The following is a 13671-nucleotide window of genomic DNA, read 5'->3' on the forward strand; positions in this document are numbered from 1 at the left end:
GGGGGGGGGGGGCACGTTATAGCCACCCCAAAATTCCCCATACCCATGCTCCCAGCACTCCCCTCCCTCCCACTCTGCCCTGGACACCAGAGCACGCTGCTTTATCTCTGAGCCTCCCCCACCCCAACCCCCTGCCCTTTCATTTACAGAGCTACTCCTGCTGCTGTCAGGCAGAGCCTGCTGCTCAGTGGGCACATCTACACATGCATTTACTGCACAGTAAGCTGTTTTTAGGCCAGTGTCTACACGTGCAGCCATTAAAGCTCAATAACACTGTGTGTGGACTGACTTGGGATTCTGGTTAGTCCCAAGTCAGTCCATACACACAGTGTTACCGCGCAGTAAGGTGTCTGCATGTGTGTTACTGCACGATAACTAATCGGGCATAAATTCAATACCTGCATGATGCAGGTAGTAAATTTACACCCAACTGAGCATAAGTCACCATAGTTACTGTGCAGTACGGGTACGCACATGTAAACGCATGCCCATACTGTGCAGTAATTTTCAGTTACTGTGCAGTACCCTAAAAGGCCAAGCAGTAAATGTGCACATGTAGATGTGCCCAGAGAGTAGCAGCAGCTAGGGGGTTAATGATGCAACAATAGGTTCCCCTACCCACTGCAGCTCCCTTGTAGCAACAGTTTCACTGCTGGCTACATGCTACAATACTGAAATAAAGGATGTGAAGGATATGCAAAGCCAGTGTGCATTTTGTAAGGTTTTTTACATGTTACATATTCATATTCAAGGAAATTTGTTTCTCTTCATTCGGCCTTCCCAAAACAAGGTGTGTGTTATATTTAAGCGTGTGTTATATGTGAGAAAATATGGTATATTCAGAAGCTCAGGAGCCCCCTCACCCATGGATTGCTGCTAGATCATGAGGACAGCTCTGCAGCCCAGAGTTAATGGATGCTGGCATGCTCAGTGGCAGGAGAATTAATCAGAGCTCCACAACCAGCTTAATTACTAGAGAAGATTAAAGGGTTTGAAATATATTTCTGGAAGAGATGAATGACTGAAAGAGGGGATTCTGGCTCTCCACTCAGGTTTGTGATGTGTTAGAGTTGTTTTTGGTCCTTAAATTACAGCACAGAGCTGAGCATTTAGGTTTTTTTGTTTGTTTGTTTGTTTTTGTTTTTTTTTTGTTAGTTGCCATACATGGATGTGAAGAAAAGTTTGTCCTTCCTATTGCTTTAGCTTTTGAGGCAGTCAACCCTCCTCAACAAGCATTGCATGTGTTGGTTGCTGCTAAAGCTAGACATTTCACCTGGGGTCTATTGATGCTTCTGCTGAGACTAAAAACAACCTGGAGATTTCTGATTAGAGGGCCTTGGCTCCTCCACTCAGGGTCAGACCAATTGCTGCATCTGGGATCAGGAAAGAATTTTACACTATAGTCAGACTGGCATCAAGCAGGGGGAAGAGGGGTTGCTTTCCTTTGTAGCTGAGGGAGTGAAGGGGTGGGCATGATCTTTTTCCTTGTATTGCTTCAGTGTATTTTAACAACTTTCCCTTCCAGCTCTACTTTAAAATTACAGCTCAGCACCAAAGCTTCTTCACGAGGTTTAAACAAACTTGCTTTTTCTACAGTATTTTATGCATGCTTTATTTAAAGGCTACAAATATCAGTGAACTGAATACTGTCTAATAATAAATTATTAACACACTTTACTTTTTTGGTGTCTCCTCTCCAAAGTATGTCTATGCTACGTAGGTAAAATGATAGCTGGTAAAAAAATTCTTGTGCAGACAAACCCTTATGTTTCTAGACTAAGGCACTTTGTTTCAGAAGTGATAAGAAGAATGAATCAAAACAGTTTTCCCATTTTTCCAAAATATCTTTACATCTGTTTAAGAAAAAAATTATAGTACAAACATTGGGGTCCTTTGGACAGAGAAAATGCTACCTTTTCATCAATTAAAAAATGTTTTCTATTTAAAGATGAACTGAGAAGCTTAAAAGAGAACAAAGTCAAACCTGTAAATAGGTGTGGAGGCTTTCACAGCCTTTAAAGATAAGTTTTAAGCCATATTTTTACAAATCCACCATACCATTCCTGACACTTACAACAGCAATTTTGAGACAGCTGAGATGCATAAGGTCTGAACCAAGATAAAATAGAAGAAGGAATTTTCCATCCTTCAAATACAGCATAAACTCAATTTTACACGCCCAGGTATTAACGAGATGGGACAGACAGGGAAGACCACTAATTCCTAACTCAGGAATGACAAAAATATAGCTTGTGGAGCCGTATTATTCAGTCCGTGGGTCTCAGAGTGACCCCGTGCACTGCATATATTGTGCAGAGCTGGTCTGGTGCACAAGCTGCAGTGCATAGGGTCAGCATGGAGCATATAATGCATGCTACACCTTTCTGGACTGGCTGTGTGCATTGGCTCCAGGGCCCATCTGGGTTGGGTCCATGGGCTGGCCCCATACCAGAACCAGTGTGGGGCTGGGCTGGGGCGACACATGCTGCACGCAGTACACAGGGCCGGACTAAGGCACATACTGCACAAGGTGCCTGCAGTGGATCAGCCCCGTGTGCTGGCTCCAGTATTTGGGGCCAATTTGTGGGTCCAATCTAGTTCACAAATCGGCCCTCTGACCCTCATCTGGCCCATGGGGACACCCCATTTACACTTTGTACCCTGGCTCTTCAAATCTATCAAGTGCCTGGCACCTCCTCATTTCAGAGCATTTCAAGCCATGCTCGTTTTATAATTCTGCTAATACACTGTGCTACAACCAGTCTGGTCAAGTACAAGAGGTTCATTAGAGGGAACAGCTGCCTTTGGAACAGAATGGTCTCAAATGTAGAAATTTATTTCCTGAAAATTAAACCTGATATCATTTATCAGGTATGAGTCATGCTAGAGACGTAACTAGGATACAAGTGAAAGCAGGGCATACACCAAACCAGCCAAGGTTGAGTTTAAGGTTCAGCATGGCTGTAAGGAACCAAGTGTGCGCTCTGCGGATGGCAGTAGGTTTGAGCCAAGATGGAGTTTGCGGTGGAGCCTGACAGCATGTCTGGATACAAGGCTGCTTGTGTGGCAAGACATAGGAGCTCATGTACATGGAACGTCACCTGGCAATTTCCCGAGTTTTGGTGATTGCATTCATAGTCAATGCACTTGAACAAACTTCCTATTGATTTTAAAAATCACAGGTTTGAGGTGTGGATGGCTACCAGGAAGGGAAAGAGTTGAGCACGACAAACTTCATACACATTCCAATTCTATCCATCATAATGATGACAACTCTCATACTGTAACCATTACATGTAGTGCTAGAGATTATTTCTTGGACTGTAACATTGTTATAGAATATTCAGAAGCATTTAAAAATGTCAGTTAACTTGTTCCTGATGTAGGGTAAGCACTCAAGTATTTCCAAAGTGTAACCTGTTTGTCTTAATGGGTTTATGAAATTTCAGAACAGCATCTTTATCTAAATACATATATACATAATCCGCATAGTTTAGAGCTCTCCCAATTGTTGGGAAATTAAAGAACACATACAGCAGTAATGCTTACCTCAAGGATTGCAAATTTGTTTAATCCCAGACTTCAAGTAAATTGATCTTTACATTTTTTTAATGTTGTGCCTCAAAACCTTGCAGGTTGCCTGACATAAGATGATGTGGTATGTAACATTAATAAAAAGCAATAAAAAGAAAATAAAAATCTTTTAATGCAGTTAGATGTAATTAATCCTCCACACATTTTTAATGGGAAATCTAAAAGATCAAGCTATTTCCTCAGGTGAAGCAGCGATTCTTGAAAAAGTCTCTGTTTTTACAGAGTAGGCAAAAATACCTAGCAATTTTATCAATTTCAACTTGACATGATTTATATTTCACAGCATGAATAAATGAAATAAGTAACCTTCTCCATGCAAATGCTACTTAAGCTACCTATTTGGAAGCAGATATCACCATGATACCCAAGAAGTTCTCTGGTGCATTAGATACAGACATCAACATCCAACTGCCCCACTGTGATCTTCATTGAAAGAGGTTGGTCTTGGGATATATGCCTACTGGTGGTTAATTTTTATTCCTCCATTCCCCTTCACTGCGGTTATGGTGGAAAAGTGTATTCAGTAAACAAACAGTCAGTCAAAAATCTTGGGGTAGAGGCAATATCTTTTATTAAACCAACTAAATTAGTAGCAAAACAATGTCTTTCTTTGCAAGTTTTCAGGCCCAAATGCCCTTCCTCAGGCACAGGAGAATTCAAAGACTGTAAAAAGTTCTCTCTGGTACAAATGAAACTTCATATTGCACAGGGAAGGGAAAAGATAGTAGGGTTCCTCTGGGTATAAGAGTCCTTTTTAAAAAAGATTGCTATTTAGTTGGTCTAATAAAAGATACCGCCTCTACCCCAAGATTGTCTGCCTATGCTTTTAGACCAACGTGGCTAAAACCAGTGTCCCTTTCATAAACAGTGAAACTGAAGATTATCCAGACTGGTTGATAAATTCAGACCATAGCCAAATGCTCTGGTTTAAGAATGTGTCGTCCCTGGCGTTTTGTCCGAGGCTCTGTAAACCTTGAGTAGCGTGACTCTGTTAAGGGGTCATAGATGGAAGGCGGTGTAGTATGCCATTCTGTTACAATTACCCATTTATGGCCCCCTTTTTTTTTAAAGTACATTTTTAGAGCTGGCAAGAGGTAGTGTTGGAGACTACTTTGTTGCATCTCCACAATAGGAACAGTATGGTCATTATTGACGACACCTTCCCCCTGCCTGTCCTGACAACACACTTTGCCCTGAATTGGGAGGACCACTGCTGATTCAGTTTCCACAAACAACTGAAGTCCTTCAATTAACTGTAGAAAGTGGCAAAAAGGGTAGTTATTAGTCCCCGGAGCGATTATGGGTTTTGAAATGTACTCACTAGTCATCTGGAAGTTGAAGCAAAAAAGCCACCAGCACGTTACACACACACACACACAAAAGCAGGAATAAGTGACCTGACTGGATTTGAACTGACAACCAAGATACCTTACCATGCAGTCAGTCCCCTGAACCACCCTCCTCTCCCTCTTTGTGCCATGCTCTATTTGTGGTGCTTAAAATTTTTATTCTCCAATATACACTATGCATTTAAAAATATATATATTAAAAAAAAAAAAAAGTGACAGCCTCCATTCTCTCCTCCCCCAAACATTTTTCATGTTCATCCTTCATTTAATCCATCCCCATAGAGAGGCAAATCTTGCAGCAATGGAAGCAGTGTGTAATAGCATGTGGCTGGCTGATGAATTCAGAAGTAAGGCTAGGAATGGGATATGTTGAATGAAAGAAGAATTGCATTCAGTCCTGGAACAGGCCAATTGTCCCGTTTCTATTATTAAAAGCAAAGACAGACATAGGATGAAGTGGACCATTTATCTTCTAAAAGCAAAAAGACACTCCCAGACTAAAATAAGACTCTTCTAAGGAACTTTGTCATCTTAGTAATAACATGCTACACACACACACTCATTCAAGAGCCCCCGCTACTATACGTTTTTGAAGATAAAGGAGGGAAATGTAACTATATGTTACCATGCTGCCATCTCTCGGTAAGAGCATAAAAGAAACAGACAAATAAAGATGGCTGAACAACAAGTGGTCTGAGCTCCCATCATCTGCCATGCCCATAAAACAGGACTTTTGTCTTGAATGTGCCAGGAGGGCAAGTTAATCTCAAGATATGTACAGCTGAGCAGTGAGAATTTGTGAGACTTCTTTCAGGTAGTAGGCTCTGTTCTTAGCTCTAACATTGTCCAAGTGTAAAAAACCATGCGTTTCAACCCACAGGAGAGTATTCAGTATACTATTCAGTACGAAAGAGGGCACTTAATATTAATTGCTTTGCCTCAGTGTAGGATCTCAGAAAAACAGTATGCAAAATGCAAAGTACTTGTTTAACATTTCCATGCAAATTGTATTTTTTTAATTCTGTGTAGCATGATGGACTGGGTGATCTTGGGCAAGTTTCTTATCCTATTTCCTCACTTGTGAAACAGGTTAGAACTAATCTTTGCAGAGGTGTGGGGTGGTCCAATTAACTGAAGTCTGTACAGTGCTTTGTCATCTTCTGATGTTATGTGAAAGAATTATTTTTAAAATAAAACAGTTTTAAGAAGCAAAAGGCATGTTACAGCTAGTTTTAGTGCTCATAGGTGTTTGTATATTCCACAAGTTGATTAAAAAACAGACTTGTGTACATTACTTTGCATCACAGTAGCAAAAAAACAAAAACAAAAGCCACTTAGAAGGAGTCGAAAATCCATCATCTAATTACCTTTTCCTTATTGTTAGGTCTGACACTGGTATGCATCTTAGGCCAGCTCCCAGTACCATGAGGAAGGATGTTAACAACACCGTTACTCTCAGACCTAGGACAAAAAAAAAAAAAGACATTATTTTACAATTTGCAAAAATAAAGCTGGAGTAATGTCAAAAATGAAGCCTGAATACATAATGCATCTGCAACCTAAAACAGTTTCTCTCTGTAAGCCATATTTTCCATAATAAATAAGATCTACCACAACACAAGGCTTTATTAATAAGCTTTACAATAAAATATCAGGCTTTCTACATTTGAGTTCCAATGCTGCAAAGAACTGTGCCTCGGTATAACACTTCGTAGTATTAGGCCCATCATTTCTAAGTATCTTCTGATGGGAAAAGTACTATGCAGTATTATTGCTATACATACTAAGATTCCTTATTATACTCAGCTGAGTATATCTGGCAATATGCTCCAACACAGGTTGAATATTAAAAAAAAAATCTCTGAACTAATATCCAGGGGAAGAAGTGGACCTCACATGTTCTTTTCTGAACAATAACTGAAATTGTGAATGCTTGTTCATTCATGCCATCTTTCCTTTGTTGTTGCTGCATTCTTTTACAAGCAGATTCACATTTCATCCTGCAGAAATGAGATTCCTTCACTGGAAGAATTGTCCTTTTTTTGTGGCATTTCTTGCCATCAAGCCAAGTTTTACTGTGTTCAGATCAAATGGTCAGACACTGTATACACAGAACATATTTTAAAAATTAAGTTACAACCGACTGATTCCTCAAAGTATTTTTCTCTTCCTATCTGGGAGTCAGGAGCAATGCGCAGCTAGATCAAAAATGAATTCATTTCAGAGCTGAAAATGTATTTACCAGTAGTTTGCTTTCTCAGTACTGATACTATGGGTCTATCACCAGCCCAGAGAAGGAAAATGGCATACACTGATCGAGTCAACACGTGAAATAAGTCAGACATCCACAAAACTGTAGAAGAGAAGGGCTGAAAAGAGACCTCTGGAGCTCATCTAGTCCAACCCCCTTCTCTGCTTGGGCAGGATCATGCCCATCTAAACCATCCTATATAAAGTCTCGTCTACCTGGGGCAGGAGGCACCTTGTTAGTAGGCCACAGATTAAGCCCTGCACCCTCCCCGAGTACCATTCTGATCGCTTTCCCCTGCCTGATCTCCTGCTCAGCTTTCTGCTCCCCTCCCATCTGCCATCAAGAACTGCCCATCAAGCCAACTACAGGCTGGTCACCCCTGGTCTAAACCTATTACTAAGGCTAGGTACAGATATACAAAGAGCCCAGGGCACAATCAATCCAATTAGGTAGTTTTGTGATAGCAGCATAGTTTAGATTGGTAGTGAACAGAACACACGTTCACCCTCTGGTGTTGTATGGCGGGCTGCAAATCTTAGACCGGGATCTGCCATTTTTAAACTAGTGTGTGCGCTGAACTTCTGTTGTATTATGGGTATAGACCAGTTTCCGATCACTTATACTGATAAAAATACAATGTCTGTACTTGGCCTAAAACTACACAAACAACCCAGTCATGCAACTGCAAGGCATGGCACCCTCACCTCTCATAGGCAAGCCAGGGGGACAACAGCAGCCAGTGTAATGCATACTCAAGAAATCAAAGGAAAAGAGCCAGTGAGAAAAATATTATACATTCCATATCTACGACTTGAGACCTACAACTTGAACTCAAGTTCTAACAAAAAGAGGTGCTTGTTCATTTTTGATGACTATTGTTAGTTACACTTCTCACGCACTTCAAATGAAATCTATTCATTTTTAAATATCCAAAATAAACATATTGCACACCTGATGTTCTTTGAAGATCTCACAAAAAGCATACGGACGTGCATACATTTGGAGCATTTCAATACGGGAACACTTCCAAAGGGAAGCTGCTGACTGGGAACATCCCATCAGTTCCATGTGGACCGGCCAGGAGAGAGGCACAAATATAGCAAAATGGCTTCCACTTTAACCCTGGATGAAGCAGTATTAAAAACCTGGAGCTGTTTTGTTACAGCTGTATTGTTTCCAGTTTGTCTGAGCATAATGGTTAGAAAGTAACAGCTGCTCCAGAGTTTGGATCAAAAAGTCCCCCTTTTGCCTTTTGAAGCTATTTCAAATGTCTGCGTGGCCATAAACAAAGGCTGGCAGTAAGATTAAGGTACTCTTCCAGGTTTCCTCCATCCCTGCTTCATAACCATCACTTCTAAAAGCAAGGCTTGAGCCCCAAAGAGAAGAAGTGCATGCGTTTTCCTGGGCTTTTGAAGTAGGAACTTTCTACTGAATGGTCAATGGGCATTTGCCAAGAGAAGGTTAAAAGCTTGAACAAATCCAGAATCTTTGTTTATTTCAAGGACCTCCACTGGCTGCCAAAGATACCAATTTGATTGACCATTTAACCACCACGTGTCACAGAGAAAGTGGGTTTTTCAGTGCCAGTGTCTGAAGGGCACTTACTATTGTATCTGACAGTGCTAGTGCTAGCATTTCTATGCTTGACCTTTAAATGTCCTCTCTCAGTAAATATTTGTACCCCGTTTATATTTCTAGTACCTATAAGCCAACCACAAAGTAGCTACACCACAATGTATTTTTAAAAAAAATCCCAAACACACTGCTATTGATTGTTTATATTATGAAACACATGCGATTCAATTTGGTTTCCCTTTCTCTGAAGTGGTAGTAGGATTAAAAATAAGCGAGACCAACTTCTGCATTCTTTAGCTCATGGCTTTCATTTGTGGGAAAACTAAAGAAAAGGATTATCCACATAGAGCTCATTTTCACCACTATCCCACATTAGTTATTCTCCAGTTGTTCCATGGAATTGTTCAACTGTTCGGTGGACATTCAAATGGGTGCCCCACGCTTCCTTTCTCTGCAGAGACTGCGATCTCTTGTTGGATGTCCATCTCCCCAAAAGTTGGAGTTGCTTCACCGGGAAAGGGGAGAACGTCCATCATGGGAATCTCATGGTGCATACTGGGAGATGTAGTCCAGCAGGGAAACCCAGCCCTCAAAGAAGAACATAGGATTGACCAACTACATCCATGAGACTGCATCAGCATTTTGAACACAAGACTGTTCGGTTTTTGAATATTCATTTTTATGATAAACTAAACCTTTCACAATGTTCAGACTTCTTAATGAAGTGTTTCATTTAGCCAAAAAAAAATCCAATTTTCCGTTCAAAAAACAGTTGCTACAGCCGAAACTTTCCATCAGTCCTATTTCTACTCTTTGCTCTGAAATAGAAGCATGACTTGGGATTTTTCTGTTGAAAAGGAGATCCATTCTTAAGACCTGCCACTAGTAAACATACACGAGTTAATAATAGGCTTAAGTTTCCTTAAAATTTTACTTGTAAATCTCTCATGCCAGGAAGTTTTAAGAGGAAAACAACAACTTAAACCCTACAAGACGAAGTAGTTGATAGCTCCAAAAACGTTGTAAAACTTTAAATCTTGAGGTTCTAAGTTGTATGCTATAGTGTGGTGCTTTTAGGTCAGTGGTTCTCAGTCTCTTTGGATTTGAAGGCACCCCTCCATAACTTCTGTGAACTGAGTGGCACCCAATTAAAAAAATTAAAATGTATACATTACAGGGCTTACTTCCTTGCAGAAGGACCAGGCAGTGAGGGTTGTGGGAATCTTTCACGCAGGGATAGGCCCAAACCTGCCTTTACTCACTTAGTTTATCTGCTTAGTTCCTTACATACCTCCAGCACCCTTCAAAGCATCTGGCAGCACCAGATGAGAATTACCGTTTTAAATGGTCTTTCTTTGACCTTCTGTTTCCTCTTAATATGCAAGTACACCTAAAAGTTCCCTTTGGTTAAAGAATAAACACAGCAAGTTTAAAACTGAGGCTCCAAAGGGAATCAGTAAGAGAATATCAGGCAAGTAGCCAATTGTAGACAATATTTTCATTGCTGACAATACACCAGGCTTCCCCATTGTTTTGGGGTGGGTTTTTTTTTTTTGTGTGTTTTTTTTTTTTTTTTTACTTCATATCTCTAATCTTTTTTCTTTTTGACGTTAGTTAATGAACTAAAGACGATAATCTCAGGAAGACTCCCCAACTGCAGTGACAGTATGCTACAGTTCGGAACAGGCTTTTCATTCTACAGCCTGCATATATTTTTGCTGTGAAATTAGAAGCTGATCTTAAATTAAAATCTGCAAAGCTTTCATTACACAACGGGTATAATCTTGAAACACACATCTGGGAACACTTTACTATTCATTTTTGTGTACGATAATAACAAACTCTGAACACTACTTGCACAAAGTTGTGGGCCTTGAAAAATACTCCTCAGACTGGGTTTTTAAAGATCCCTGTAACATATATAACCAAGAGCTTTGGCTAGAGTAATAAACTACTTAGACTGCATTTCAGTATAGGAACGTGCTGAAAACAATTTTTAAAAACAGGATCAACTGTTCAGAGTAGCTTTTGCCATAAAACTGAAAAGAAAAACAAAACCCCCACATAACAGTTCCCATTTTGATATCTTCTAAATTGTTTCCAATTAAAAAAGGTCAAAAAACAAAGCATTTGTTTGATTTGTAAGTCTTACAGATGTAGGATTGCCTATGCCTCCTCTTGCCTTTTACACTATCTTCTCAGTTACTTGTTACAATGAAAATATGGAGGGAGCTATGGAAAATGAGAGAGAGAGAGAGAGAGAGAGAGAGAGAGAGAGAGAGAGAGGGAGAGAGGGAAGGATAAATCCCTGTTCAGCCAGAACACTCATTCAAGTCAAAGCTCCCATTCATGTCAAGAAATGAAAATTTCTACTTCTATTGTGTCTTATAACAGGAAACATCTTTCTTTGTGCGCTGGCACAATTGGCTGATGTCAGCACAAATCAGCACAGACTGTTAGTGAACTATTGACAGAGTAAGCACAGAGAACAACACAATCTTATTTCAGGAAGTCACAAAAGTAGCAGTTTTTAGTTACGATAAGTGGACAGCTCCATCTCAAGAAGCAGATATTTAGAATGAAGAATATTTTCTGCCACGCTACCGGACCCAGTGGGGGGGTTTGTCTGAATGAGGGCTGCTGGCATTAGCCCTAAAACTGGAACAAGCAGAGATGAATGCCCTTTGTATTACTGAGGCAACGTGCCTTTATTTCAGGCACAGTACTACCTGGTTGCTCTCACACACAGCACACACCAGAATTGATTGTTGAGAATTGATCCTGCCTCGGTGGCAGCCTACAAGTACATCAAGGCTTGGGGGAGGACAAGAAATAATGGGCACAAACTGACTGAAGACCACTTCAGCCTCAACATAAGAAAAAACTTCTTTACAAGTTGAGTGCTGAGGGTTTGAAACAGGCTCCCCCCAGAGGTGGTACAGTCACACACCCGGGCAATCTTCAAGAGGTGTCTTGATGCTCATCTTGCTGTAGTCATCTGATCCCAGCAGTCTTTCCTGCCCACATGCAGAGGGGCTGGACCCCATGATGTGCAAAGTACCTTTTCAGCCCCAAACATCTATGAAACAAAGTGCCAAAAACTTGCACTAAAAAAAAAAAAAAAAAAAAGGTAACATCTTGCTGTATATTTTTTCTATTTTGTTTTCATTGATTTTAAAGACTAATCATCTAGTCTAACTTCCTGTATAAGAATTGTATTAATTCACTCAGTCTCCTGGATCAAGTCCATTCCTTTGTCTTTGACCAAGGCATCTCTTCTAGAAAAGCATCCAGTTTTGATCTGGAGACTTAAAGTAAGTTTGTTACTTTTCTGCAAAGCACTGCTATGGTTAATCACCTTGACTTTCAGTACAAGAATCGCAGTAGCCCAGAGCACCTCACTCAGAGCTGTGTTAAACTGCTGGTCTGCAATGACCCCTAATTCTTTTTCAGGGTTGCAGCCGACTTGGGATCGTCTTGCAATTTGTGGGTATAGTTTGCATTCCTTTTTCCTAGAAATATGACCTTGTATTTAACTATATTAAAGCACATTTCCTGCAACAGCCCAGCTCGCTGTGCAGTCCAGACTTCTCTGAAAAATTGCTTTGGGCTCATCATTACTCTACCGCTTTTTGCATCAGCTGCAAAATACCACTAGCTAGAATGGTGCTGGCCAATCTGGAGCCATCCATAAGTCAGGGCTGTCCAACTTCTAAGTAACTGGGGACTAAATAGCCAATGGGCTGTGCCAGCAGGGGCCCCACTAGGGCAAGCCATGGGTCCCCTGGGCTGCGCACTGTCTGAATGCTCCCCACCATGCAGTTATGACTCGCCCCACTGCAGCACAGACCTGGCCCCCATCCCCGCAGGAACTTATGTTTAAGGTAGAGATGGCTTTATTGGGAGATCATAATGATGGCTCTCTGGGAAAAAAGTCAAAGTTTAGTGGCTTGTGCCCTACCTCTTTTGCTCCCATGCCATAACCGCTTCTCTGTGGAGGGGACAGGGTTCTTGAAACTGAAGCCACAGGACAGCAAGACTTTTTACAGTTAAAAACCTAAATTAGGGTGAAGACCTAATGTTAGGGCCTCTAGTAAGTCCCGTGTTGTTTTGGTGGAAAGTTGTATGAATATGATTAAGCATGTTGCCTAGATTAGACAGAACATGGGCAGTTGGGCCACAGCTATCCATATAATGGGCAAGAGCCAAGTCTTTAAAATGAGACCTCCTAGTCAGAATAGATTAATTACTCTATTACTGATTTAAAGATGAACATTTTACATCCCCCTCTCCCTAACATGGGGAAAATAAAGCCTAATCTTAGAATTGAGCATGGGACTGCTCCAGCCAGGAGTGTGTTCCCAGCCAATCCAGGCACAGGGGAACCCCAGGCCCACTCCTACAGTGCAGATAGCACATTTATACTTTTCCAAGTATAGAATCTAATTACTGGGAGTTCTTCTTAAAAAAAGTTTGTGGTTGTCTTGGATTTGGGTAAATGCTGTATTTTCTAACCTTGGAAAGCAAGATAAGCAAAAGTTTCTGGTCAGATGATGGTAGTGATGTAATCAGAAGGAGAGGAACAAATTTCCATAATGGCAGACCCAGTCTGTGCAGTGACATTAGTGAAACCAGATGCCACAGCTTGTTCCAAATGAATTGCCTTTAGTGCTAAGGATAGTGCCAGAGAGGAGGTAACTTTCATCAGTAATAGTAAAGCACCTGGAACTGGCTTAATTGCCAGTGCAATGTTCAGTATTCATAGCACTAAAGGCAATTCATTTGGAACAAGCTGTGGCATCTGGTTTCACTAATGTCACTGCACAGACTGGGTCTGCCATTATGGAAATTTGTTCCTCTCCTTCTGATTACATCACTACCATCATCTGACCAGAAACTTTT

The 13671-nt window shown here is 40.8% G+C and overlaps 1 protein-coding gene across 1 annotated transcript in view; it reads right to left on the bottom strand.

Annotated features, from left to right (window-relative positions):
* The window catches only part of DIRC2 (disrupted in renal carcinoma 2), a gene marked incomplete at its 5' end in the record, with an annotated part of 117951 nt that overhangs the window by 82421 nt on the left and 21859 nt on the right, over positions 1-13671 (bottom strand). The window contains one exon of the mRNA XM_019522807.1: positions 6311-6404. Coding sequence (XP_019378352.1) covers positions 6311-6404 — 94 coding nt within the window. The remainder of the gene's footprint in view (positions 1-6310; positions 6405-13671) is intronic.

Source organism: Gavialis gangeticus, unplaced genomic scaffold (genome assembly GCF_001723915.1).
Source record: "Gavialis gangeticus isolate Ggan-Ray unplaced genomic scaffold, GavGan_comp1, whole genome shotgun sequence".
Lineage (NCBI taxonomy): Eukaryota > Metazoa > Chordata > Crocodylia > Gavialidae > Gavialis > Gavialis gangeticus.